Source organism: Ambystoma mexicanum, chromosome 3q, assembly GCF_040938575.1.
Source record: "Ambystoma mexicanum isolate Mex_15411 chromosome 3q, UKY_AmexF1_1, whole genome shotgun sequence".
In the NCBI taxonomy this organism is placed as follows: Eukaryota; Metazoa; Chordata; class Amphibia; order Caudata; family Ambystomatidae; genus Ambystoma; species Ambystoma mexicanum.
In genome coordinates, this window is record NC_090926.1 from 924876355 (window position 1) to 924903769 (window position 27415).

Genomic DNA, 27415 nt, shown 5'->3' on the forward strand with positions numbered 1-27415 from the left:
CATCAACTGTATACCCAATGCAGTCCATGTGTAACATGTCACCGGTCAAAGACTTGCTATTTATGTGCCAAACAAAATGTTATGAAGCCAATGGCACAGAACACAGAGGTTTTCGATTTAAAATGTAAAGCCCATGTAATGGTGGCCATATTTTGGTGTCAACAAATGGAAAAATCTAGAAATAATGTAGAAATATACTTCAGCTTTTCTGATTTTGAGGTTTATAAAATGGGGCTAGTGGGTTGAAGATCCTGAGCGACTGCTATCCACCATGGAACTTCAGAATTGGAAGGACTTGGAGAATACCTTTGTGTATCCATATACAGCTTGTTGATGCATCCAAACATCTGGGTCAAGAAAGCCTCCCAAGGATGCTTACGGAATGTCTGGCACACTAGAACAATTTCTTCGCTTCTTTGTGTCAGGATAAAAAGGCATATCATAAATCCATGCTCCAATGGTACGAGGAGTCTATGATGGATATCTTTCATTAATGCCGAGATCTTATCATTAGACAAAGTTGCGAAGGATGGATCTATGGCGAGTTTTGATTTCATGAAGTCGTAGTTCAAGCTGTTTGAGAGTGCGGTAATGAGTGAAGAGATACTCATACACAGGTAGTATAGCTCAGTGGCAATGCGCTCATCTTGGAAGCAAGAGGACGCTGAGCAACACAGGTTTGAATCCTGGGTCCGTGCTTAGAAACCTCTTTGGTATTAAGAGGGTTATAAATAAAAAACAATTAATTAATTATGAATAATACTGGGGCAGCTTTGGGGTAGAGGCCACTTTCTGTGAAGGAACAACCTGAAGTGGTTAATTTACTAGAGCATGGAGGACAGCCTTTTAAATCTTTTTACAGGGTTACGTGGTGCCTCAAGAAAGGGAAATAGACAACAAGACATGTAGGGCTTAATTGATGAATGGGGGCAGATATTATAGAAGAAGCTTGGGAAGAGATGCATTACGACTGTCCAAGAATCAAGTCTTAGCAAGATTAAACCTTTGTTACCAGTTGAGGGTGTCATCTAGACTGTTGGTTTTTGAATTTAATGATCAATTGAGAAATATAATTTATGGGTAGAGAGTTGTTAGTACCAGCATTTTGTCCGGCATTTCTACCAGACCGGCTCGCCCATAATGATGCCCATAGACTCCTTTGTGAAAATTCAGTATAAAAAGCAGGGGTGTGATTCTTCTGGGTTCTACTGGGTGAACTTTAATCTTTATTTTCCCATTCCATCTTCTCCTTCAACTGCCCCCGTTAGGCAGAATTATGTGCAGTACCCTTTGGGAGCACCACACACAATTAAGACTACAAGTGACAGTACAATTTCATCTTTGGTACAAGCCTGTACTACACAGTTAAAGTGGTAGCAGTAGCAGAGCAGCCAGGCGTATCTCAAGAGTAAGTGAGCAGTATCAAATAGTTACACAAAGGACAGCAATTACTATGATTCAAACAAACACTGACTCAAGGTTTTCAAGTAAAAGAATATACATGTATTTCACTCTTCAGTTGTATAACATTCCACTATTATAAGCAAGTTAAAAATCACAATCTCAATAAACCACACCACACCCCTTAAATTCCAGACAAGTTAAGCTCACAAAATGAAGTGGGAGCAAAATGGCACTCCAGCAATTTAAAAGGGAGGGAAAAACAAAGTTATTAGAAATAAGGCCAAACCACCAGGTAAGTACTCAGGGCAATTGAACAAGAGGAACTTCAGTGAGGAGATCAGCTGAAGCGACTGTCGGACTGACACGAAGTAGAAAGCTGGAGGATCCTAAGCCACCCAGGGAAGAAGCCAGCAGCAGAGCAAAACAACAAATAAAAGGTGCGCTCCTTAAAACCCAAGCAGGGTCCGACCTTCCTGGCTATACGGCCCACTGTAGCTCTGTACAGCTAATTCGACCAGAGGAGGGGTCCGGGCTTGCAGTTTGGACGAACTGGTTGGTCCCACGAGCTCAAGGGAAGATGTTTCCTGGAGGATCTTCTCTGTCGTCGGATTCTGAAGATTCGGACCGGCAGCAGGGCTTCACCGGGCGGTTCAGTCGTTGTAGGGGTCCTCTTCTGTCAGATCCTCGTTGGGTCTTGCGTTCCAGTGGCGACTCTGGCTTTCCAGTCCTGCTTTTTATGCAGTTTCACCCCGTTTATACAGCCTTGCTGTCAATCACACAGCAGGGTGGCTGTCCTGGCAAGGACAGTCCCCTCAGCCAATCAAACAGGAGTGCGACTTGGGTTACCGAGGGAACCCAGGGCAGGGGTCCGAAGACCCCTCCCTCACATCCTGCCTACCTAGACTTTCTGGCGCCTTAATGAGGGCTCTTGTGCAGAAGCCCGCGAAAAGACAGCGAACAAAGGAATCATCCCTGGGTTGGCGCGCAGAGAAAAATACAAGAAAGACTTTAACAAAAAGAAATGGCGAATAAACCCAGTCTGTGCAAAAATAAAATGTATTTGGTCAAGTGGGTTTATGTTCGAGGCTAATATAATAGCCTAAAACACTACCATGGTTATGTCATGATGCATACCCCCCGGGTATCCAGACCACGTCCATCAGCCCCGGGAGCAGGCATCATATTGCCTTGAGAAAACCCAGCAACCCCTGCTAGGGGCTGTCTGGGTTCAATCCTGGCGCTATGGCGCCAAGCTCATATGGGACATCAGTCCTGGCGCCATAGGCGCCAGGCTCATAGGTGCACACTTACCTGATGCAGACCATGCTGCAAGAAGATCCAAGCCCATGTGAGGCCTGGAAGGGACTACTTTACCTTAGGGACTATTTTGTTACTCGGGTGTGGACGGGGAGGAATACCTACCTGGGACTACTTTGGAGGCTATTTAAACCACGCTCGAAGAGCAGCACATGCTTCGCGTTATTCTGCATCCAGCAGCATAACGTTCACCGTGCCAGCAGCAGCATCCAGCCTTCTGCCACGCCCGCCTCGAACCTGGAGCACCTAGAAAGAAGGAAAGAAGCAAAGGTTAGAACAAGAGTGTTACCTGATTTCTTACCTGATCCCAGATTCATCGCATCTTTAAACCAGAGGAAAGACTTTGTTTTAAAAGCGTCGCATCACCAGCAGCAGCGCCGCGCCATACTCACCGTTTCACGCAGCATCTCTTCGATCCGGCGCTGTCTCCATCTTTACATCGCCGAATCCCGGCACCTAAGGGGGACAAGAAACAACAAGGTGAGCAGAGAGAACAGACAGAGACAATCTCTTTAGCCGCCATATGCTTACCTGATTTTACCGCCGGAGGTATTATTCATCAGTACACCACATCTTCTTATGCCACACCTGTAACAAAAGGAGAAAGCAGCAAGTTTAACCCTTGGCATTATTTACCGGACAGTGTTGGGTAACACAGACTTTTACCGGAGCGCTTTCAGCTGTCAATCTTCTTATTGGGTCAAAGCTGCAAGATAAAAAGAGGAATTAGACAGGAGTGAATTCCAGACATTTTGAACTCTTACGAACTATATACTTACGGCTCTTCGCCAGGACCTTTTGGAGTCAGAATTCATCTACAACTCTTCCAATATCTTCAGGCCAGTGAAGTAACTGGTCATCAACGCGCCCCTGCGTACTTCGCAGGATGGAGGGCTCATCCTTCAAGAATATAAGGTGAGATTGCTGAGAGGGCACTTCAGAGGTGATTAGTGGGGAGGACAGTGGGGGTGCTATCACTTGAATCCACAAGTCCCTAAATCCATCTCTCCACTTGTAGGAGAATATTTCTATGGGTCAAGCAGACAAGATTAGGAGGGCAGATCCAGTCAGTCATCGCTACACTACGCATCACGTGGGTGGAGGCAGCAGCAGTCCGGGTCCGACCGACGCCCCTGTGGGAGCCAGGTGAGCGTAACAGGTTATATAAGATAACTGCGGTAGAAATGTTCGGGTAGTTACCACTGCCACCAGCCAAGACTTGATGTAAAGGGAGCGAAACAAGGCTCCAGGAGACACAGACAAAAAGGGATAAGAATTAACCCTTTCCAGTACTCCATGTAAGATGGGGTGTACTGGGTCTGTAGTTTAAAGTGACTACAGTAAAGTTAATGGCAACTTTACCTTTTCTGTGGGACAGTAGTCAGCCCCAGAAAAATGGAGTCAGTGAAAGTCTAAAAGACAACCCCGTGTCACTGCACTGAAGGTGCTGTGTAACTGTTAGCCAGAATCCTGTGCAGTACCCTTAGGGACCACTACACACAATTAAGACTTCAAGTGGTAATACAAGTTCACCTTTCGTACAAGCCTGCACTACACTGTTAAAGTAGTAGCAGTAGCGGAGCAGCCAGACTTATCTCAATAGCAAATGAGCAGTAGTAGAAATTACACAAAGGACCACAATTACTGTGACTCAAGCAAACACTTACTCAAGGTTTTTGGTTGAAAAGTAAAAGTGCATTTATTTCTAGACCATCTGTTTGTAAAGCACTTCACTTCTATTAAATTAAAACCAAACGTAAAACACACTACACACAACCAATTCTCTTTGTGCAGAACAAATCAAGGTAAGTACCTTAGGATTTGACAGACTGGTGTTATGAAACAAAAGCGTTACCGGGAATACATATGCGATCACTTTTTGACAGTAATGACAATTCGGTCTTACTAAAGATACGCGTATCCGCGGGAAGAAATGTTACCGGGGTAAAAACACACTTAGCACCTGAGTTAACAAAAAAGAGTTGCGGGCAAAAATCATAGGCAATACTTTTGTCAAGGCAGACAGAATCAGAGAACACTTGCTGACAGAAAAATAAAAGTCAATAGGCCTGCGCCAGTGTCAAGTGGAACCGGGTTCCTGTTGTCGAGGATCACACAGTCAGACAGTTCACGATTCAACATTGCCAGGAATACTTGGATATTGTCAACAGAGGAAGCAAAAGTTATAAGAGGGAAGGAAGACAAGGGCAAGCCTTGGATGAGGAAAAAAAAGGGGGGTCACCCTAGTTCCTTGAAGCTGGACACAGTCCCTTATTCTTTGAAGAAGCTGGTGCGACGGCAGTTGTTCTTAGTAGTTTCCCACAGACTCACGATTCCTGGTACTTCAGTCGTGGAGACAAGGAGGGCGTCTGGAGTGATCTGCACTACAACCAAAGGTGCGCTCCTTTAAAACAGGATTGGCTTTTCAGATGGCTATCTGGACGACTACAGCAGTGTGCAGCGATTTCGACCACGAAGAGGATCCTCTGGCTGTGGAAGATGAGCTGGTTGACCCAACCAAGCTCAAGGGAAGAAGACTCCGGACTGAATCTTCTCTGGTCGTTTGAAGGGTAGATAGTGCAGGACTGTAGCAGGGCTTCACCGGGACTCGGGGTTGCAGCAGCCGTCTTCTTCTCCGCTTCTTCTTTGGTTCCTTGCAGTTCCAGTGGAGACTCTGACTTCCAGCCCAAGAGTCCTACCTTTTATGCGAAAATACCCCATTTACACAGCCTGGCTGTCAATCACGCAGTAGGGGGGTTTTCCGGCCTGGACAACCACATCAGCCAATCATGGCAAAGTGTGACTTGGGTTTCCTAGGATATCCTGTGCAGGGGGTGACTACACCCCTCCCTCACATACAGCCCACCTAGACATCAAGGCGCCAAGAGGAGGGCTTCTTGGCAGAAGCCCGCCAAAAGACGGTGAACAAAGAAGGCAAACCTGGTTTGCCGCGCAGAGTAAAACACAAGAAGGACTTTAAGAAAAAGAAATGGCAAATAAACCTGACCGGATCCAAAAGAAAGAGTATTTGGTCAAGCGGGTTTATGTTCGAGGCTAAAATAATAGCCTGGAACAATACCACGTTTATATAGTATAATCGCGGTAGAAAAGTTAGGGTAGATACCACTGCCACCAGCCAAGTCTTAATGTTAAAAGAGCAAAACAAAGCTCAGAGAGGCACAGACAAAAAGGAATAGGAATTAACCCTTGCCAGTACTCCATGTAAGATGGGGTGTACTGGGTCTGTAGTTGTAAATGACTACATAAAGTAAATGGCAACTTTACCTGTTTCTGGGGGACAGTAGACAGCCCCAGAAAAATGGAGTCAGAGGGAAGTCTAAAAGACAACCCTGTGTCACTGCACTGAAGGTGCTGTGTAACAAACATAAAAGTGAGTCTCATGGAGTGGTGTGCTCCAGAGCCCATGATCACACAAACAGTAGAAATACACATGGTAAAAAACATGTAAGAGTGGGAAAAAGGCTCTCACTCTTATCAAGTGGAAAAAATAAACTCCAGAAATCCAGCAAAGCTGCTGGGGGACTCACTAGGTGAGGGAAATTAGCCATAGAATGAGAATTATCCCCAACAGTAAAACACATGAAAAATATGAGGCCATGGAGTAGGTGAGGCTCCAGTGCTCAAGATCACACAAAAAGTGAAAACACACACAGCAAAACACATGTATGAGTGGGGAAAAGGCTCACACTATTACCAGGTGAAAAAAATAAATCCTAAAAATCCAGCAAAGCTGCTGAGGAACTCATTGGGCCTCATTCTGAGGTGGGCGCAAAGGGATACCGGGCACCGCTAATGACACTGGTGCCGGTAATCCCTTTGTGCCCTATTCCGAGGTCCCTTTGCGGGTCCCTCCCTTAATGCCTGGTTTTACCAGGTGTTATGGACGGGACCTGTTAAGGGATACCGGGGTCAATAACGGTACTGCAATTTGCGGTACCGTTATTGAAGCCTTCCCATGGAGCCCTAGGGGGTCTCAAATGGGAATGGGGAATGGCTTTTACAATGGGGACTTACCGGCCCTGCCAAGGTCGGACTGGACTGGTAAGTCCCCATTAAACGAGGGCGGACATGGTCCCGTTATTGGTGCTAGTCATGGCGCTAATAGCGCCATGACTAGCACCAACCTCGTAATGAGGCCCATTAGGTAAGGGAAATCAGCCATTTGTGAGAACTCTCCCTAACAGCCCCCTCTTTCATTTTCCTGCTATGCATCCTTCTTTTTTCACATGCCCCTTCTGATATTCCTTTCCTTTCTTCACATTTCTAGACCTGCCCCACCCTGCTATGGCTTTGATGCTTACTATTTATGGCCCATCGATGATTTATGATGTGGCATTTATAACGCGCATGTACACAAGTGTTTTTCATAGGGCCCCATTATGATTACGTTGGTGCAGTAAAAATGGCAGTAACGCAGTGGTAATACTGCCAGGAGTACTTGGATATTGTCAACAGAGGAAGCAAAAGTTATAAGAGGGAAGGAAGACAAGGGCAAGCCTTGGATGAGGAAAAAAAGGGGGGTCACCCTAGTTCCTTGAAGCTGGACACAGTCCCTTATTCTTTGAAGAAGCTGGTGCGACGGCAGTTGTTCTTGGTAGTTTCCCACAGACTCACGGTTCCTGGTACTTCAGTCGTGGAGACAAGGAGGGCGTCTGGAGTGATCTGCACTACAACCAAAGGTGCGCTCCTTTAAAACAGGATTGGCTTTTCAGATGGCTATCCGGACGACTACAGCAGTGTGCAGCGATTTCGACCACGAAGAGGATCCTCTGGCTGTGGAAGATGAGCTGGTTGACCCCACCAAGCTCAAGGGAAGAAGACTCCGGACTGGATCTTCTCTGGTCGTTTGAAGGGTAGATAGTGCAGGACTGTAGCAGGGCTTCACCGGGACTCGGGGTTGCAGCAGCCGTCTTCTTCTCCGCTTCTTCTTTGGTTCCTTGCAGTTCCAGTGGCGACTCTGACTTCCAGCCCAAGAGTCCTGCCTTTTATGCGAAAATACCCCATTTACACAGCCTGGCTGTCAATCACGCAGCAGGGGGGTTTTCCGGCCTGGACAACCACATCTGCCAATCATGGCAAAGTGCGACTTGGGTTTCCTAGGATACCCTGTGCAGGGGGTGACTACACCCCCCCCTCACATACAGCCCACCTAGACACCAAGGCACCAAGAGGAGGGCTTCTTGGCAGAAGCCCGCCAAAAGACGGTGAACAAAGAAGGCAAACCTGGTTTGCCATGCAGAGTAAAACACAAGAAGGACTTGAAGAAAAAGAAATGGCGAATAAACCTGACCGGATCCAAAAGAGCCCCCTCTTTCATCTTCCTGCTATGCATCCTTTTTTCACATGCCCCCTTCTGATATTCCTTTCCTTTCTTCACATTTCTAGACCTGCCCCACCATGCTATGGCTTTGATGCTTACTATTTATGGCCCATCGATGATTTATGATGTGGCATTTATAACGCGCATGTACACAAGTGTTTTTCATAGGGCCCCATTATGATTACGTTGGTGCAGTAAAAATGGCAGTAATGCAGTGGTAATACTGTTAACAATGCGTTACCGCCGCATTACTGCACACCAGTAGTACAACTTTGGTGGTGAGCCAAAGGAAAAACCTCCCGCAAAATGCTTGAGGTAAATCGACAGCCTTACAGCCAAAAAATTGACAAATTGGCAGAATTAACGACTACCACCACTTGTCCGGCTAGATAATTCTGCCTGACCAAGTTGTGGCAACACTAATTCCATTTGGCGATATTCCAGCAGATTTACCGCCAGAATACCAACAAACTTGTCATAAGGCCCAAAGTATATTTTTCAAATAATTAACTTGTACGGGGTCATTGTAACTGGTTATTTATAATGTACTTAATATCCAGAGGTTTCTAAGCACGGATCCAGGGATCAAACCTGTGTTGCGCCACGTCGTCTTGCTTCTAAGACAAGCGCGTTGCCCCTGAGCTATCCTCCCAAGACAATGGGCCTCATTACACGGTAGGCGGTAAGGGTTTACCGGTACCGGTATTTTACCGGTACCGTAAACCCTTACCGCCTTACTACGAGGTCCCTTTGCGGGTTGGTACATTAACGCCTGCTTTTAGCAGGCATTAAAAAACGAACCCGCAAAGGGACTGGGGTGCTAATTACGGTACTGCAATTTGCTGTACTGTAATTAGCGCCTTCCCCATTCCCATTATGCCCTATGGGGCAAAAATGGGAATGGGGAAGGCAATGGAGGAAGGAAGAATTACCGCCTTCCCAACCTTGGAATAGGGTGGTAATTCCCCTTTCCTCCAAGGCGGTACCAGTAAATTACCAGCATGAACCATGGCGCTAATAGCGCCATGGTTTACCACCTACCGTTTAATGAGGCCCAGTAACTTTTGCATCTCCTTCGAGGGCTTACTTGTTATTAAAACTTGCATTTTCATTGTAAATCCAATAAAATACTACTACTAAACCTAATACGATCAGAATGGAATTTAGTGATATATTAATAGATGTATTGTTTCACATTTAAGCCTAAAAGCACATGCATTAACCTGTGAGTCAGATATGAACTCTTATAATTAATACAAATTAAAAAGAAATCTGTTAATAGGCCTGTGGAGGCGCAAAATATGCTCACTGAAAACATATCTTGAAAAATAACTGATTGATATTAATTACAATTTAGCATCTCATATTAAAGAGTCACCCAATGCAAATCCGACTTGCTTTGATTCTGAGTACACATGGAAAGATGCTCATAATGTTGTATTAGATAATGAGGGTATATCTGAAAGGACAACAGAACAATGATAGGAAGCAGAATTTAACAAGCAAGGTATAATTTCATAGTTTTAGTCACACACATATTAATTGATGCAAACCTTTTTTGACACAAAAAGATATGTTGCGAGTGGCTACTTTGTTCTTCTTCTCCTTCTTCTTCTGACATATTGTGCTTGCCTTCTTATGTTTATATTCTTTGCGCAGGCTGCTAGCTACAATGGCAGAATCCTGTGAAGAACACAATGCAAACAAGTGTAAGAAATGAATCTACTGATTCTACTATAACCTGACATATTTGAAAAAAGGGAAGTATTGGCTAGATAAATGAAAATTCCTCGTAGGTTCCAGTCGATTGACAAAGTGACATTTTATAGGAATTTGCAGGACGTAGGGGACATCTCGACTGTGCTCTTCATTCCCCTTTATATAAGATATTGCTTCCTATAAAATACTAAGCACAAGCTCTAAGAATTGTCACTGCTGCCACTTTTGCATCCTACTGTTAGGATTAGACAACGGGTAAGTCATGGCGTTGAGAAAATTATGGTATATTAATAAAGAGATTAGTTAGGGTGAAATTCTTAATGTTTCAAAACAGAAAGGGCTTCCAAATTCCCGATTGACTGGCACTTAATGCTTTGTGAATGGTCCCTTGATGCATCTTAATTTGACTGCCACTATTCCCTATATTGGCACTCAATTCTCCATGGATGGATTCTTAATGTTCAGTGGATGGACTCAATGTATACATTTTCAATGGAAAACACCAACTTTCCCTGTCATCCGGTCTCCCTCCTTCACAACCGGTTGGTAAACTTGCAGGCAGGTTGGGAAAAACGGAATAAAAAGAGGCTGCCACTTTAAGAGAACTTTGATTGACAGGTGGGGTCTCTATGTACACATGTCCCTCTGAACGCCACTCTCGGTTGTGCACAATAGGCTCACCTATGTTCTAACATGGTGGCTCTTTTTATTTGTTGCTATTTCTATTGTGGGTGTTCTTTGTTAGCCCGTCTTTTACCATTCTGGGAGGGGGGGCATATGTGTGTTTGTTTTGCCTTTGGCAGAAACCCTTGGGTGACCCCGCCTAGGCTCCAGTGTGTCTGGGCAGGCAGGAAATGGGGGCGAAATTATTCAATTCCCTGCCCTTTGTCTGCCAGAGTGCCTGAATGGAACAGCTTCCCATCAGAGTGCCTGATTGGACAGCCACCCGCCCCTTCCTGATAAATGCTGAGAGAGTTTGCAGAGGAGTGTGTGGGAAAACTGAATAAAAGGTGAGTTTCCTGAGGTGAAAGGCAAGTCGATCACTGGAACTGAAGTAACCGAAGCTGAAGACGAACAGAGCCACCTGCAAACCCTTCCCATCACTGTGAAGAGGCCACTGCTGTCCTAACCCCGTTTTCTACTTGACAGAAGAGCTCCGAAGAGGATGACTCCTTCCCTTTGGCTAGTGGGATCAACCAGCCATGAGATGAACTACAAATAGAGCCATCTCCAAAGGTGCTGTGCCTCTCAAAATCTGCAGACCACGAATATCAGGAGATCTCCAACCCTTTTGAAGTGCATCGTCTTTGAAAGACTGAATCCGTCCAGAACTTTGGTGAGCTCAAGTTGGACCTCCAGAGGCACGATCCGAATCATCTCCAGAGTGCAGGACTTCAGAAGTGAAGAAGATCGACCGGGCGAATACCGTCCTTTGTTGGTGTTGAGAAAAAAGCACCAGACTGCAGACTGACCAAGGAGACTGAAGAACTCTATGCCAAGATTCCTCTCTCGAGACTCTCTCTCGAGACTGCTGCTGAGACATCCCATTTAGAGTCCTTCCTTTCGTCACCAGACAGAGGAATCAGGAGACCGGGTCCGTCGCTGCTACACAGAGTAGAATCCAGCTATGAGCATTTCTTCTAACCTAAGGTACTGTGAGGTGAAAGGTATAACGTAGCTTGAACTGAGAAGTGTACTCTACCTCTGACCCAGGCTTGCCAGCCTGTGTCACTTTAGGGAGTCCTTTCACAAGGTCCCCCTCGTTGTGTTGATTTAACAAGTAACTTATCCTAGAGACAAAAAGTATCTTGAGGAAATTACGCTGTTCTGCTGCTGCTTAAGACTTTAAAAGTCCAATCCCTAACTATACAAAAACGTCAGTGGATTCAAAGCGTTTAGTTTATCCGGAAAGTGTCTCTAGAATGTTAAGCTCTGCTGCTGTGTGATTAACCACCCTTTTTCCTTATTAAAAGACTTTGGGCCTCTTCCGACCTTGGCGGTAAGGGGTTAACGGTGCAGGTAAGGATGCTGGTGCGTTAACCCCTTACCGCCACATTATGAGGTCCTTTAGCGGGTCCCGCTAAAGGACCAGGGAGCTAATAACGGGCCCGTTATTGACGGGCCCGTTATTAGCTCCCTCCCCATTCCCATTGAGCCCTATGGGGGCTCGAATGGGGATAGGTATTTTGAATGAGGAACTACCGGGTCCTCCAAGGTTGGAATGGCCCCGTAATTCCTCATTCAAGGAACCCGGACCCGATTTTGGAGGCAGCCATGGCGCTAATAGCACCATGGCTACCTCCAAACTCGTAATGAGGCCCTTTATCTTATGTGGTTTTGCTAACTAATTACAATTACTGTATATCTTTGTCTTAACGCGAGTGCGCAGTAGTACCAATAATACAGTAGAATTGTCATAAGTGTCAAACTCTGTAAGAATTGTTACCGCAAGCAACTAAAATTTAACCAAGGGCCTTTGTAAAGTATTATTAAGAATTCCTATGTGTGTTGGTTAGTGAATTAAGTATTTATATACCTTTACTTGTGTAAATATAATAAAGGAATATTTTAATAACATTTTATAAGGTTTTTTTTTTACGATTGTATTTACTGTATTCAGTGTATTTAGCTAGAACTAACTTCTTCCTCCTATGATAAGCCTGGCTGCATTTTTACGTTTCTGCAATCCTTTTTACGTTTCTGTTTATACACAGCAGGCATCATTAGCATTTGCAAAAGATAGTAAATATGAAATGGTAAGCCGCATGATAGATTCACACACAAGGGACCACCGCGGTGGGTTGTGGAATTATGTGAGATTAACAAAGAAACGAGTAGTACTTGTCACAATGGTTAAAGTCACAAACAGTAATGCGGTCTTGTATAAGCACCATGCCTGGAAAGAGAAACAACACCTAGTTTACTAGCACTTCCATTTAAGCACGTAAGAAAGTGTATAATTGCAAGACAACCAGTAGATAACGTTATAAACCGGATGAATATTACAAAATTACCTGTGGATTGTAACACATTGTTGACATATAGCTGATATGCCTTTTAATCTCACACTCTCATTTTTTGTTTTCTCTGAATGTTTTCATTTATGTTGGTCTACGTTATGTGTGTTCTTGTCATGTGGCCTGCATGCACTATTTTATCTTGCCCTAATGTACGGTTTGAATATGTATCTCATTGATGTTTTAATGCAGTAATATTACCCAATTCGGTGTGTGTCTATCAAATTAGTAACGCCCTGATGAAGGACCAATCAGAGTCCGAAATGCACTGGCATCTTTGCATCTGCAAATAAAATACAGAAATAATGTTTGTCAAGCAACTTTTTGGATTGAATTAATCCAGAACCAAGCAATAAATTAGTATTCACTGATGAATACAATAGAATCGAAATAGAGAAATTATGACTCTACTTCAAGTTCAAGTGGTCTTTAGGGTGGGCAACCCACACGGATGGCTATTCAGTGTAGGTCTTTCTCTAACTACTATTCCTTACATGCCCAGCCCGGAGGCATGATATAGTGGGTTGCTCCCCACTCTACAAGTAAAGATAACTAAAGTACTGTCACACTGACATATTCAAACATAGTGGTTCCCGCTTGTTAGGGAGAATTCTCTCTTTAGGCTGAATTTCCTAACCTAGTGAGTCCCCCAGCAGCTTTGCTGGATTTCTGGAGTTTGTTTTTTTTCTCCTGCCAAGAGTGACACTCTTTTTCCTCCCACTCTTGGACATGATTTATGGTATTCCTTTGACTGGTAATGTGTTTTATGGGCTATGGGGTCCTTTACTCCATAGGGTCTCCTGTGTTTTTCCTATGTGTGTTACACAACACCCTCCGTGCAGTAACACAGGGGTGTCATAGTGACACCCCACCATAGACTCCATACCCTGGGACTGACTACTGTCTCCCAGGGCATGTAAAGTCACCATTGGCTTTACTAGTCCCAAATTATTAACAGAAACCAGTACAAACCATCATATTGTGGACGTACTGGTTGGGGCAATTCGATTGCCCTGGGGTCTGTTAGTCGAGGGGGCACGTCTCCGTCCCCCCTGATCGAGTTTTGGCTGGTGGCAGTGGAAACTACTTTTTATATTCGACCGCAAATATTTTCCTATGGGATTTTCCCATTGTTCGAGGCTACCAACTTTAATTATTTAATTCTCATAGCCTCGAACATACCGCCGGTTTATTTAATTAATATTAATTCTCTGGTTGGTATTTTTTGCCACGACTCGATTCTAAAATGGCGTTTGTGTTCTCTTCTGTGACTCCAACCCAAGTCGAGCCCTTTTGTTCCACTTTTTGGCGGGCTTCTCCACAGAAGCCTCCAAAAGTGGTGCCACTCTGTCTGGGTACCACAGGGGGTGTGGGAGGGGGTTTAGGCACCCTGGACTGAGTTACCTTGGTAACTCAAGTCGCACTCTTGTGTGATTGGCCCAAGTGGTGAGCCGGCCGGCTCACCACTTAGCATGTTTGAGTGACAGCTAGGCTGAGTGAATGGGGGTTTCCTGCATAAAAGCAGGGCTTTGGGGACTGGAACTTCAGAAGTTGACAAAGGACCTGAGAATCCGACGAGGGAGAAGCTGAGCCGACCTACCACGACAACACCACTGGTGGAGCCCTGCAGAACCGACTCACCACTTTCCTACGACAGAGAAGATCTCCCGGCTGGAGAGGCTTTTTCCCCTGACTGGTGGGCACAACCAGTTTACCTTTCTTCCTTCACACCCCAGCCTGGTTTGTGGTCGAACTGCCCGTGCCAAGCACCCCGGCATCCGGATAGCCACTCACCACTGAACCGCGAATCACCAGACCGCTCCTTGTACCTGAGAAACTCTCCGGCTGGTTTCTTCCCTGGCAGTGCAACGGACTCCTGTCTTCCTCCACGACGAGATCCTCTCTTCCCCCGGACGAAGCACTGACTTGCATCCGCTGCCAGGAACAACTGCCCCCGCTGGAGCGTTCTCACCACTTTAAGGTACCGTGTCCTCCAGGCCTCCCTTTCTAAAGATTGCTACAAGGTAATAATAACCCCTTAACCTTCTGGACTGGGCTGGCCGCCTTGACCCTCTAACTGGTCCCTTTCTTTGGTCCAACTCCTTTTTGAACCTTTACAAGACTTTTGTGCACTGCAACTGTGTGACCTTGGACACATTTCGTTTGGATCCTCTGAAAGTGGATCCGGCCTCTTGAACTCTAACTTCACGGTTTTACTTTGCCTTCCTCTCTTGTCATGTTCTGATAAAAGTGTTGGGCACTGTTTCAACTTGTTCTCTGCTCTTCTCTCCCTTTTAAAAACAAACTATTAGAGTGCCATCTACGTTAAGCGCTCACCGCTGTCTGAAAATAAGTGGGGCTTTACTTAAGACCTGTCTAATATTCTTTTAAGGGAGTGTATATCTTTTACTGACCGTGTTTTTTAATTGCTTACTATTAGTGCCTGTGTGTTTTTCTAGATGTGGTTTTAAATAAATAATTATATCTCTTTTACACCAAGCCCTGGTCAGTGTTTACTTGTTCTACTGTGTTCTCTTGACCTATTGTGAATACTCTGTATACTGCCTAACTCTTCTTGAGGGAAGTCTGACTGCTCAGCCACAGCTACCAAGTGAATCTGTGTGGTACAGACTGCTACCAGGTGGGTTTACTGCCAAACACCTGTAGTCCTAAATCTTTTGCAGTGGTCCCAGAGGGAACTGCACAGGTTTCTGCCTAACACTGGTGTACCGCGGTGGGATTTATATTGAGTAAACACTTTAGAGTGCTTTTTGAACACTTTAGCACAACTAACCACAGAGCTTAGCACTAAAAAAGCTGATTTTCTAACTATGGGCCTCATTCCGAGGTTGGCGGTAAGTATTGTTTTTTACCGGCATGGCGGAAAGACCGAGTCCGATCTGGTACCACGCCGCTATTTACAGGCTATTCCGACTTCGCGGGCACGAGCTTTCCGCCATGCCGGTAAATCCCCTAGCGGCATACCGCTAAAGGGCCCGTTAAACCCCTTAGCGGCATGAAGCGCGACGTTCTTTACAATACCGCCATCGAAGCTTCGCCGTCCGTAATTAGCGGTGACCGTAATTTACGGATACCGCTAATAACGGATACGGAAATTACGTCATCGCACAGGAACGGAAGGAGTGTGGCGGCCATCTTTAAAAACACAATCCATTGCCATCCTCTTCATACAGGACCCGGAGGCATATTTGGATCTGGAAAATAGCCATTAGAGACCAGCATCATGCCGAAAGCACTGAAAAAAGGTGCCGCCCGCATAAGGAAGGAGCGCTTTACGCAGGACGAGCTCCAGGTCCTGGTGGACACTCTGCACGAACATGCTGAGATAGTATTCAGCAGTGACATGCGTAGGCCCACCGTTGTCAGGAAGAAGGAGATCTGGGACTTGGTTGCACAGAGGGTGAGCGCCGTAGGAAACACCCCCCGCACCACGAAGGACTGCAGGAAACGGTGGGATGACCTCCGTCTCAGAGTGCGGGCCATCCTATCGGCCAACCGAACCCAGGCCCTGGAGACAGGAGGAGGCCCAGCTTCTCCCATCAAGATGATGCCCTGGGAGCAAACGTGTGCGGACATGATGGGCACAGAAGCCATAGAAGGGGTTGGTGAAATGGAGTGCGGTGCTCCGTCATCCGCTGATGGAGGTGAGTGTCATGAGTCAAGACAGTAAATGATTCCCAATGTAAGGCACCGCCAAGGGCTGGGCAAGCTGTCACATCACGTATGGGAACCCCCCCCCCCCCCCCCCAATGAAATCATGCCGTAACAAGTGGGACCCAGGCTGATGTCAGGTGCAAGGCTCCAACCCATATTGGCCATAGCACACAAAGAGGCAGTCAATGTGAGTCAGCACAGTACTCCGCCAACATGAGTGACCCAGACATCTGCATGCATTTTCCATCCAAGCCCAGATCACTGTCCCACTCACCACCCAAATGTCAACAAAACGCTGCAATCCCATTGTCATACCATAGGCTTGAAGAAATGCTGACCCCCAAATCATTGCTCATGCCATCTCTCTCTTCCCCCCCCACAGGCAGCGGGCATGAAAGTGAGGACCAGGAAGCCACCCAGCCCTGTACCTCCAGGGGCACAGCCAGGGGACACCGTATACCTGCAAGAAGGAAGAAAACACAGGCAACACCCCCTGCTCCATCAACCTCCATGGAGGGTGCACAACCCCCACCCGCAACCCTACCCATGCCTGCAGTGCCGCCAGAGACATGCCCCACGGTGCACTCTGAGGAGTCCAGTGTGGCAGGAGAGAATGCTGCCATGTGCCTCCTCGATGTGCCAGATAGCCCCACATTAATTTCCGTTTCCAACGTGGAGGACCCCAATGACATTGGACATAGCCCAGACACTCCATCCTACAGCCAGGTGGCGCACAGTGACTCCGGGGAGAGTGACACCCCAGGGCTCACAGGCCAAGGAGTACCACCTGCCTGTCCTGGATCCATCTCCCCTGCAGAAAGACCCGAAAGGGCTGCAGGCTCTACACCAAGCCTGCCAAGCACATCGGCCACACCAGCCATGGATGCAGTGCGCTCCCAGCACCTCACGGGCCTGATTGAGGACTTTATCCGGGACAACCGCGAATCTAGGTCGGAGTGGCACAATGACCTTCAGGCTCTGGGCGAGGTGATCACTGCCAGCACAAACCGGCTCTGTGAGGTGCTGGGCCGGATCGCAGATGCCCTGGAGGCAGCACCCCCCAGACCACAGCCCCAGTGGGAGTACCCAACCTCCCACACCAGCCCTGTCCGTCGGTCACTGCGTACATTGCGCCGCCACAACATGGATCCCCCTGGCTCTGGAAGTGCACATTGACCATACTGTCACACACATGTGGCCTATGTTGCACTGATGGGACTATTGTGGGGTTGTTGTGGGGGGAGGTGAAGGGGGTGAGGGTGTGTGTGGGAGTTGGGGGGGATGGGGGTCAGGGTGTGTGTGGGAGTTGGGGGGGAGGGGGATGGGGGTGAGGGTGGAGGTTTTGTTGTACACGTTTCTACATTATTGTTAAATACACTGGTTGATCATCCCTAAAAAACAGAGTGGATATTGATCATTGTGCATGTGTCTTTTAATGTCGCACAGTGCATGGTGTACATGTATACCCACACCCAGTGCCCAATGTCCTGTCATCCTCACACCCTCAGCTGACTTGTGAGTCAGAAATATTGTCCAATCAATGATTGCCGCACTGAACGTCCCTCCTGTGCATTGGCACCGTGATGCTGTCCTGCCATTCCTTCCTCCTCCCCCTCATCATCATCTGGTGGTAGCAGTTCCACGTCAGGGGGCAGAGGCACGTTCCGACGGATGCACATGTTGTGCAGCATTACACATGCCATGGTGATCTTGGACACCTTCTCGTGGCTGTAGATGAGTGCCCCACCCGACCGGCTGAGGAAACGAAATCGTGCCTTCAACAGGCCGAAGGTCTGCTATATCACCACCCGTGTACGGGTATGGGATCTATTGTAGTCCTCCTCGTGCCTGTTCTGTGGGTTGCGGACCGGGGTCATGAGCCACGGCTTCAAAGGGTAGCCAGCATCACCTGCATAAGAGTGGAATGAAGGTAAGTGTTTGTGCATTCATGGTGGAGAATTGTACTAGTCTTACATGGCCGCAGGTGATTACTGGCCATACACACATGTCCCAGGATACAGTCACCCCATTACTGGACCGGCTATGTGTCATGTGCAATGGAATGATGGAGGGGGTAGCTTCTCACTGATGGGTCATGGTGTCCACTCACGTCGTGTTGCATGTGCATCGTATATGCATGCAGCAGTGTTGGACTGCATTCATTGTTGTCTTGCGCGAGACTTGGTGAAAGGGGGTGTTGGCTGTATTTGGTAGCATACTCGTCACTCTGCACGGACACTTAACATGGTGACTTGCAGCAATCCTATGGGGGTGCAGGACCAGTGACACGCTGTAGGATCCCTGTTAGACTCACTTCTATGCACTCCCAGGGATGACTGTCCTGTGTGTTGAGATGCAGGAGTCAGCGACATTGCACTGCATGATGCAGGATGCCGCTACGGTGTGTAAGGTCCGCCGATGAGTGGTGCATGTGTTGTGGTATCTGGCCAGGTTTCCTGTTAGTCATGTAGTGTTAGGTGTCGGCTCAAATTCATCACTGTGTGGTTATGTGGTCATGTGCCGTGTCACTTGCCTTGGGGCACAGTGTGCTGTGAGGTGAACATCGTGCACTGGCGTGGACATTCCCACCCAGGTGGAGTATGCATCCCCCCCCTTTACCACCCAGGTGGAGTATGCAACCCACCCCCTTTCCCACCCAGGTGGAGTATGCATGCTCCCCCCCCTTTCCCACCCAGGTGGAGTATGCAGACAACCTACTCACAGCCCCAATGCACTGCCATGGCCCATTCAGATTACTCACCAACCAGCCAGGCACGTCGTCCAGCATGTCGCTCCATGTAGCGTGGTAGTGTTGAGTTCCGCAGGACCAAGGAGTCATGAGTTGATCCGGGGTATCGGGCATTGCAATGTGTGATGGCTTTACTGGCATTACACACCATCTGGACGTTGATGGAGTGGTATTGCTTGCGGTTGCGATACGGCACCTCCATGGCATGCGGGACCACCAATTCAACGTGGGTGCAGTCGAGGGCACCTATGCAATTTGGCATGCCTGCCAGTGCATGGAAGGCAACTTTGGTGTCATATATCTCCTGGGGAGTCTGGGGTAGGGATATTTAGTCCCTTGTGTGGGTGAGGAGGGCATCCAGCACTTGGTTGAGTATCCGGGAAAATATGGGCTGTGAAATGCCATGCATGTGCCCCACTGTATGCTGGTAGGTGCCTGTGGCAAGGAAGTGGAGCACAGACACTACCTTCAGTAGAGGGGGGATGGCAGTGCTGATTTCTATGCGGCTCACTATATCGTCATGTATCAGGTCCACTATGGTGGTAATGGTGTCCCAGTCAAGCCGGTACAGGGTGTGGATCTGCTCTGGTGTGAGGTTGAAGGGGGGGCTCCGATGCGGGGGGTTGGGGTCTACCGGCGTGGTAATGGTGGCTGCACCGGTAGGGCATGCTGGGCCTGTCTCACCCTCCTTCTCCTCCTGTGTATCCTCTGTGGTGGGGGCTGTGATTGTTGTTGTTGTAGTTGTTGTAGTTGCTGCCTTGCAAGCAGGGCCTCCAGCTTCAGGAATGCTGCTACAATTGGTATCATCTTGGTGTGGGAGGGGGTGTGGTGTGTGGGTGTGCTCCTTTTGTGCTGTGCCAGACTCCATTGCCTCCACCTGTGCTGATTGAGTGCACCTGTTCCTCTTGGAAACACTGCTCAGGGTTCTTTACACCTTCTCGGCGATGCCGGTATTTACTCCATGGCGGTAAGGTACTTTGCGGTCTTGTGGAGGCCGTTTTTTCCATGTCCGCTTTACTTGGGATCAGCTCCGGTTTACGCCATGCCGCTAATTCCGGCATGGCGTGTCGGGCGCGCGCCACTAAACCGCTATTTACGGCCTCGTACTTTACGGCGCCGTAAATAACGGTCTGGTGGGTCAGAATGGGCCATAACGGGAAACGATGCCGGTAGTCCTTTACCGGCATCGTTTTTCCCTTACCACCCAACTCGGAATGACCCCCTATGTCTGCTATGAAGAGTTATACCCTAGAATCATTGGGCCTCATTACACGGAAGGCGGTAAGCCATGGCGCTATTAGCGCCATGGCTGCCGCCGGTACCTTACCGGGTCCGCCTTGGTGGATGGCGGAATTAGCGCCATATTCCAAGGTGTGTGGGGGCGCTAATTCCGCCATCCACCATTGCCCCTTCAACATTGCCAGTCAGCCCCATAGGGCTCCATGTTAATGGTGAAGGTGCTAATTACGGTACCGCAAATTGCGGTACCGTAATTAGCACCAAGGTCCCTTTGCGGGTCCCGTACTTAACGCCTGTAAAAACCAGGCGTTAAGGGAGGACCCGCAAAGGGACCTCGTAGTAAGGCGGTAAGGGTTTACCGGTACCGGTGCCCTTACCGGTACCGGTAAACCCTTACCGCCTTCCGTGTAATGAGGCCCATTGTCTGCCAAAACTGCTGATTGCTTAAAAGTATTGTGTAGACATAAGAATCTCTCTGAGAAGGGCAAGAAAATGGAACTTATAGAAAGATTGTTAGAAAACCAAAGTCTGGGTGGTACAGAGGAATCTACCCCCCCCTCCCCAACCCCCCAGCAAATGTAGAAAACAGTGATGGTATTGATCTGAACCAAAGTCTTGAGAATGAGTCAGAAGAGGAAAGTGAACCTAATGAAGTTAGCCACTCTGAGCCTCTGTCTGCCTTACCTACTGTACCTACTGGGCCCATACCAGGTCCCACATGTAACCCTGCTTATTTTGAACTTGAAAAAATGAAGCTTGAATTAGAGTACAAACGTTTTTTAGCTCAATCTGAAAGAAACCAAGAGCTAGAGTTCAGAAGAATGAATGCCCAGGCTGAGCAGAAGCAGGCTGAGTTAAGAGCTTAATCATGAATTAGAAATGAAAAAGTTGTCTGTGGAAAATGCTTCTCTCTCTGGTTCTTCTAGGAGTTCCAGTCCTAAAAGACCCCGGATGCCTAAGGAATTAGTGGGTATGTATGAACCTAGATTGGATGTGTTGGATTGGTTGAAAATGTTTGAGTATAATCATGGGCTCCAGGACATCACAGGGAATGAGTTACTTCCCTGGTTGTTCTCTAGGCTTCCCCCTGTTGCAACTGATGTGGTAATGGAGTTAGGGGAGGTGGATAAGAAGGATTATGAATGTGTGAAGCTAGCTTTGATAGCTAGATTTGGGAAGACCCCTTCCCAGTACCTTAAGAGGTTTAGGACCCTCAAAAAGCATGATGGTACCCCTTGGGCTACCTGGGTGAGTGAAAGGGATGGATTAAGGGTTACAGAGTTAACACTTATGAAGGAATGAAGAATCTTGTAATGTTGGAGTCAATTTATGATGCCTGCTCTCCTGCGCTCAGACAGCACTTGGCCGAATCAAAGGAATTAGATTCCAGGAAGTTAGCTAAAGCTGCTGACTTGTGGGTTGCCAACAGGGCCACTCACAAGGATTCTGGGGCTACTCAGAAAAAGGATGAGGGGAAACAGCCAAAAAAGGACTCCAAAGAGAATTCTAATAATTCCAATTCCAAAGAGGGCCCCAAACAGAACCAAAAGGGTAAGCCACCAGGGAAGCCAAATCAGGCTAGTGTACCTCCTGGTGCCAAACTAGAAGGAGGTCAGAACAAGCCACCATTCCAGAAAGCATTTGGTAAATGCTTTGTTTGTGGCTCTACTGACCATGTGAAAGGAGATCCCAGATGTACGGGTAAACCTTCAAGGGTCCAGCTTGTCTCCTTAGCCTTAGCTCCAGAGGAGGAAGTCCAAATGGCAAGTGGAAACTTTCTCTTACTGGCCGATGAACCCATTGGAGTCTCAGCTAGTGTTTCTTTAGTGTCTCTGGGTCTGTGGGAACAACAGAACTTAGATGTCTATAATTCTATCCCAGATAATACTAAAGAGTATTATAAGGACAGTGTCCAGGTGAATGGTCAGGAGACTCCTGCCATTAGAGACACTGGGGCCAGCATAACTGTGGTAGACAAATCGTTTTTTCAGGCTGAGGATGTTGCTAAGGCACCCAAACGCCTCACCAAGTTAGCTGGAGGGCCTGTGCAGATGCTGCCCCAATTACCAGTTCTCATCCAGTGTAATGACATGACTGTGAAGATACCTGTCAGCATACAAAGTGAGGTGCCAGGAAGGGTTCTGCTGGGTAATGACTTGAAAACTCTTGGAGTGGTGTCACATACCCCCAGACCTCCTAGTAAAAGGTTACAGGAGCTCACCAGACCTGCAAGGGAGAGAACCATGAGAGGTACTCCCAAGGAGATGATGAAGAAAGAGATCACTCCTGCTCCACTGGAGATGTCAGCTGCTGTCTCTAAGAAAGTAGAAGAAAAAGGGAAACCTAAAACTTCTAAAAAGAACCTCACAGCCAGCACTCCAGTGCAGCGAACAAGGACTTCCCCTAGGTTGTCCAAAGTTACACCAGTAACTCCCCCTCCAGCTGAGGCTGAGAGGGAGGTACAACCCTGTGTGGTTGAACTAGACTCTGAAGAAGAGCTAGTGGAAGGCCAGGAACTCATTGGAGATCTGGATCCTGTTGACCATCCTGAGCTGCAGTCTTTACTGGCAGAAGGTGGACCCAACAGGGCAGACTTCAGAAAGGGACAGAGAGAATGTCCAACTCTGGAAGGTCTTCGCCACCAGGCAGATGCTCAGGCTGAAGGGCAAGAGCCTGGGAAATATAGGTTACACTGGGAAGATGGCCTCTTCTACAGTGAACCAACAGTCTTCCACACCAACAGACTAAAAGCGTATGTCTCCAGACCTGATGTAGGAGCTTTGCTTCTAGCATCATCAGAGGAAGAAGAAGAGAGTGAAGCTCTTACTGATCTCCTCAGAGGCTTACCTTTAGACGAAAAAATTGAAGGAGTACATCTCTCTTCAAATCTGACACCTGATCAACAGGAAGAGTACAAATCTATGTTGAATCAGTTTGCCTCCCTGTTCTCACTTTCACCAGGCTTGACCCTTTGGGGACAGCATGACATACTCACTGGTGACTGTCTGCCAGTCATAAGCAGAGGATATCGAATGTCAGAAAATGTAAGAACCCACATCAAAGGTGAGGTCAACAAGATGTTTGATCTTGGGGTGATAGAGCCCACTACTAGTCCATGGTCTAGCCCAGTTGTATTAGTACCAAAGGCAGGATCTAAAGAACTTAGATTCTGTGTGAATTACAGAGCTCTTAGTGCAGTCACTAAGACTGATGCCCACCCTTTGCCAAGGACAGATGAGTTGGTGGATAGACTTGGTGCAGCCAAGTTCCTCAGCACATTTGACTTGATGTCAGGCTATTGGCAAATAGCCCTGACAGACCATGCCAAGGATAAAACTGCATTTTCTACCCCAGTTGGCTTATACCAGTTTAGGGTTATGCCTTTTGGATTGAAAAATTCACCTGCTACGTTTCAAAGGATGGTAAACCAGGTTCTGAATGGGATGGAGGACTTCTGCATGGCATACTTGGATGACATAGCAGGGTTCAGCAATTCCTGGGAGGAACATGTTGACCACCTGAGATATGTTTTGCAGGCTCTTGGAAAGGCCAATCTGACCATAAAGGCAAGTAAATGCTAGATTGGACAGAGTAAAGTGGTCTACCTTGGACATGAGGTAGGAGGTGGAGAAATAAGGCCTTTGCCCAGTAAGATTGAAGCTGTGCAAAATTGGACAACACCTACTACTCAGACCCAGGTGGAGCCTTCTTAGGTCTCACTGGGCATTACAGGAATTTCATTGAGAACTATGGGTCCATAGCTTCTCCACTGAATGTCATCTCCTCTCCTAAATTCCCTAAAAAGGTTAGATGGAATGAGGAATCCAATCAGGCCTTTGAAACCCTGAAAAAGGCTCTTAGCCAAGCCCCAGTACTCAGAGCTCCTGACTATCACCAAACTTTCATTGTGCAAACAGATGCTTCAAATGTAGGAATAGGTGCAGTCCTCAGTCAACTGGATGGGAAAGGTAGGGAGCACCCCATTTGCTTCATCAGCCGAAAGCTGAAGGATCCTGAGACAAGGTGGGCAACAATCGAAAAAGAATGCTTTGCTATTGTGTGGGCACTGAAGAAGTTTAGGCCATACTTGTATGGTTCTACTTTTGTCATTCAGACTGACCACCAACCCTTGAGATGGTTAATGCAAATGAAAGGGGAAAATCCAAAACTATTGAGATGGTCAATCTGCCTTCAAGGGTTTGATTTCACCATTGAGCACAGGTCAGGGTGTCACCATCAAAATGCTGATGGACTCTCTAGGATGCATGTCATCGACTAGAGGTATGAGGTTCATCCAGGAGTGGATTAAATCCTCCTGTCCCTTAGTCTGGGGGGGGGGGGGCGAGTGTTAGGGAGAATTCTCTCTTTAGGCTGAATTTCCTAACCTAGTGAGTCCCCCAGCAGCTTTGCTGGATTTCTGGAGTTTGTTTTTTCCTCCTGCCAAGAGTGAGACTCTTTTTGCTCCCACTCTTGGACATGATTTATGGTATTCCTTTGACTGGTAATGTGTTTTATGGGCTATGGGGTCCTTTACTCCATAGGGTCTCCTGTGTTTTTCCTATGTGTGTTACACAGCACCCTCCGTGCAGTAACACAGGGGTGTCATAGTGACACCTCACCATAGACTCCATACCCTGGGACTGACTACTGTCTCCCAGGGCATGTAAAGTCACCATTGGCTTTACTAGTCCCAGAAACCAGTACAAACCATCATATTGTGGACGTACTGGTCGGGGCAATTCGATTGCCCCGGGGTCTGTTAGTCGAGGGGGCACGTCTCCGTCCCCCCTGATCGAGTTTTGGCTGGTGGCAGTGGAAACTACTTTTTATATTCGACCGCAAATATTTTCCTATGGGATTTTCCCACTGTTCTAGGCTACCAACTTTAATTATTTAATTCTCATTGCGTCGAACATACCGCCGGTTTATTTAATTAATATTAATTCTCCGGTTGGTATTTTTTGGCAAGACTCGATTCTAAAATGGCATTTGTGTTCTCTTCTGTGACTCCAACCCAAGTCGAGCCCTTTGTTCCACTTTTTGGCGGGCTTCTCCACAGAAGCCTCTAAAAGTGGTGCCACTCTGTCTGGGTACCACAGGGGGGTTGGAGGGGGTTTAGGCACCCTGGACTGAGTTACCTTGGTAAATCAAGTCGCACTCTTGTGTGACTGACCCAAGTGGTGAGCCGGCCGGGTCGCCACTTAGCATGTTTGAGTGACAGCTAGGCTGAGTGAATGGGGGTTTCCTGCATAAAAGCAGGGCTTTGGGGACTGGAACTTCAGAAGTCGCCACAGGACCTGAGAATCCGACGAGGGAGAAGCTGAGCCGACCTACCACGACAACACCACCGGTGGAGCCCTGCAGAACCGACTCACCACTTCCCGACGACAGAGAAGATCTCCCGGCTGGAGAGGCTTCTTCCCCTGACTGGTGGGCACAACCAGTTTACCTTTCTTCCTTCGCACCCCAGCCCGGTTTGTGGTCGAACTGCCCGTGCCAAGCACCCCGGCAGCTGGATAGCCACTCACCACTGAACCGCGAATCACCAGACCGCTCCTTGTACCTGAGAAACTCTGCGGCTGGTTTCTTCCCTGGCAGTGCAACGGACTCCTGTCTTCCTCCACAACGAGATCCTCTCTTCCCCCAGACGAAGCACCGACTTGCATCCGCTGCCAGGAACAACTGCTACAAGGTAATAATAACCCCTTAACCTTCTGGACTGGGCTGGCCGCCTTGACCCTCTAACTGGTCCCTTTCTTTGGTCCAACTCCTTTTTGAACCTTTACAAGACTTTTGTGCACTGCAACCGTGTGACCTTGGACACATTTCGTTTGGATCCTCTGAAAGTGGATCCGGCCTCTTGAACTCTAACTTCACGGTTTTACTTTGCCTTCCTCTCTTGTCATGTTCTGATAAACGTGTTGGGATCTGTTTCAACTTGTTCTCTGCTCTTCTCTCCCTTTTAAAAACAAACTATTAGAGTGCCATCTACGTTAAGCGCTCTCCGCTGTCTGAAAATAAGTCGGGCTTTACTTAAGACTTGTCTAATATTCTTTTAAGGGAGTGTATATCTTTTAGTGACCGTGTTTTTTAATTGCTTACTATTAGTGCATGTGTGTTTTTCTAGATGTGGTTTTAAATAAATAATTATATCTCTTTTACACCAAGCCCTGGTCAGTGTTTACTTGTTCTACTGTGTTCTCTTGACCTATTGTGAATACTCTGTATACTTCCTAACTCTTCTTGAGGGAAGTCTGACTGCTCAGCCACAGCTACCAAGTGAATCTGTGTGGTACAGACTGCTACCAAGTGGGTTTACTGCCTAACACCTGTAGTCCTAAATCTTTTGCAGTGGTCCCAAAGGGAACTGCACAGGTATCTGCCTAACACCGCTCATCCTCTTCTATCATAAAGACTGGCTGCTCTGCCATTCTACCAGGATCCTTTGGGCAGTACAGACTTATACTAAGAATTTGGGACCTGTATGCCAATGGATAGTTTTATGAAGTCTTACCTCAAGTGGACTTTAGGAAAAATCCCCTTACAAGTAACGGCTAAGCAGCCTACTCAGCCTTGCACCACTTTAAACCTGCAGTGATCTAAATCCTAAAAGTGAAACAGGCACAGTCAAGAGATATACCGCCTTTGCCATTTGTGAAAACATGGGCCAAGGACAGGCTATACTCTTAAGAGGGTTGTGAATGTGATATAAGCACCAACCCAAAAAGCAATAATAAAAAGACTCCAAAATAAAGAAATGTTCAATCAAGGCTCTATAAAATATATATGTCATTTTATTAAACACTAAAGAATGCAAATAACTTAAACTAAAAACACTAAAAACTCTCCCCCCCAAACCCAACAGGGAGAACACCGAAAATGCAGTACATATATGTGATAGCACTCTGGGTACTGGAGCAGGTGTGAATAGGCAAGAAATTGTAGGCCACTTTA

General features: G+C 47.2%; 1 protein-coding gene across 1 annotated transcript in view; it reads right to left on the minus strand.

Annotated features, from left to right (window-relative positions):
* The window catches only part of LOC138583119 (ATP-binding cassette sub-family A member 9-like), a 2601648-nt gene that overhangs the window by 457249 nt on the left and 2116984 nt on the right, over window positions 1-27415 (minus strand). Inside the window, exon 30 of the mRNA XM_069655079.1 lies at window positions 9616-9745. Within this exon, the coding sequence (XP_069511180.1) occupies window positions 9616-9745 (130 nt within the window). The remainder of the gene's footprint in view (window positions 1-9615; window positions 9746-27415) is intronic.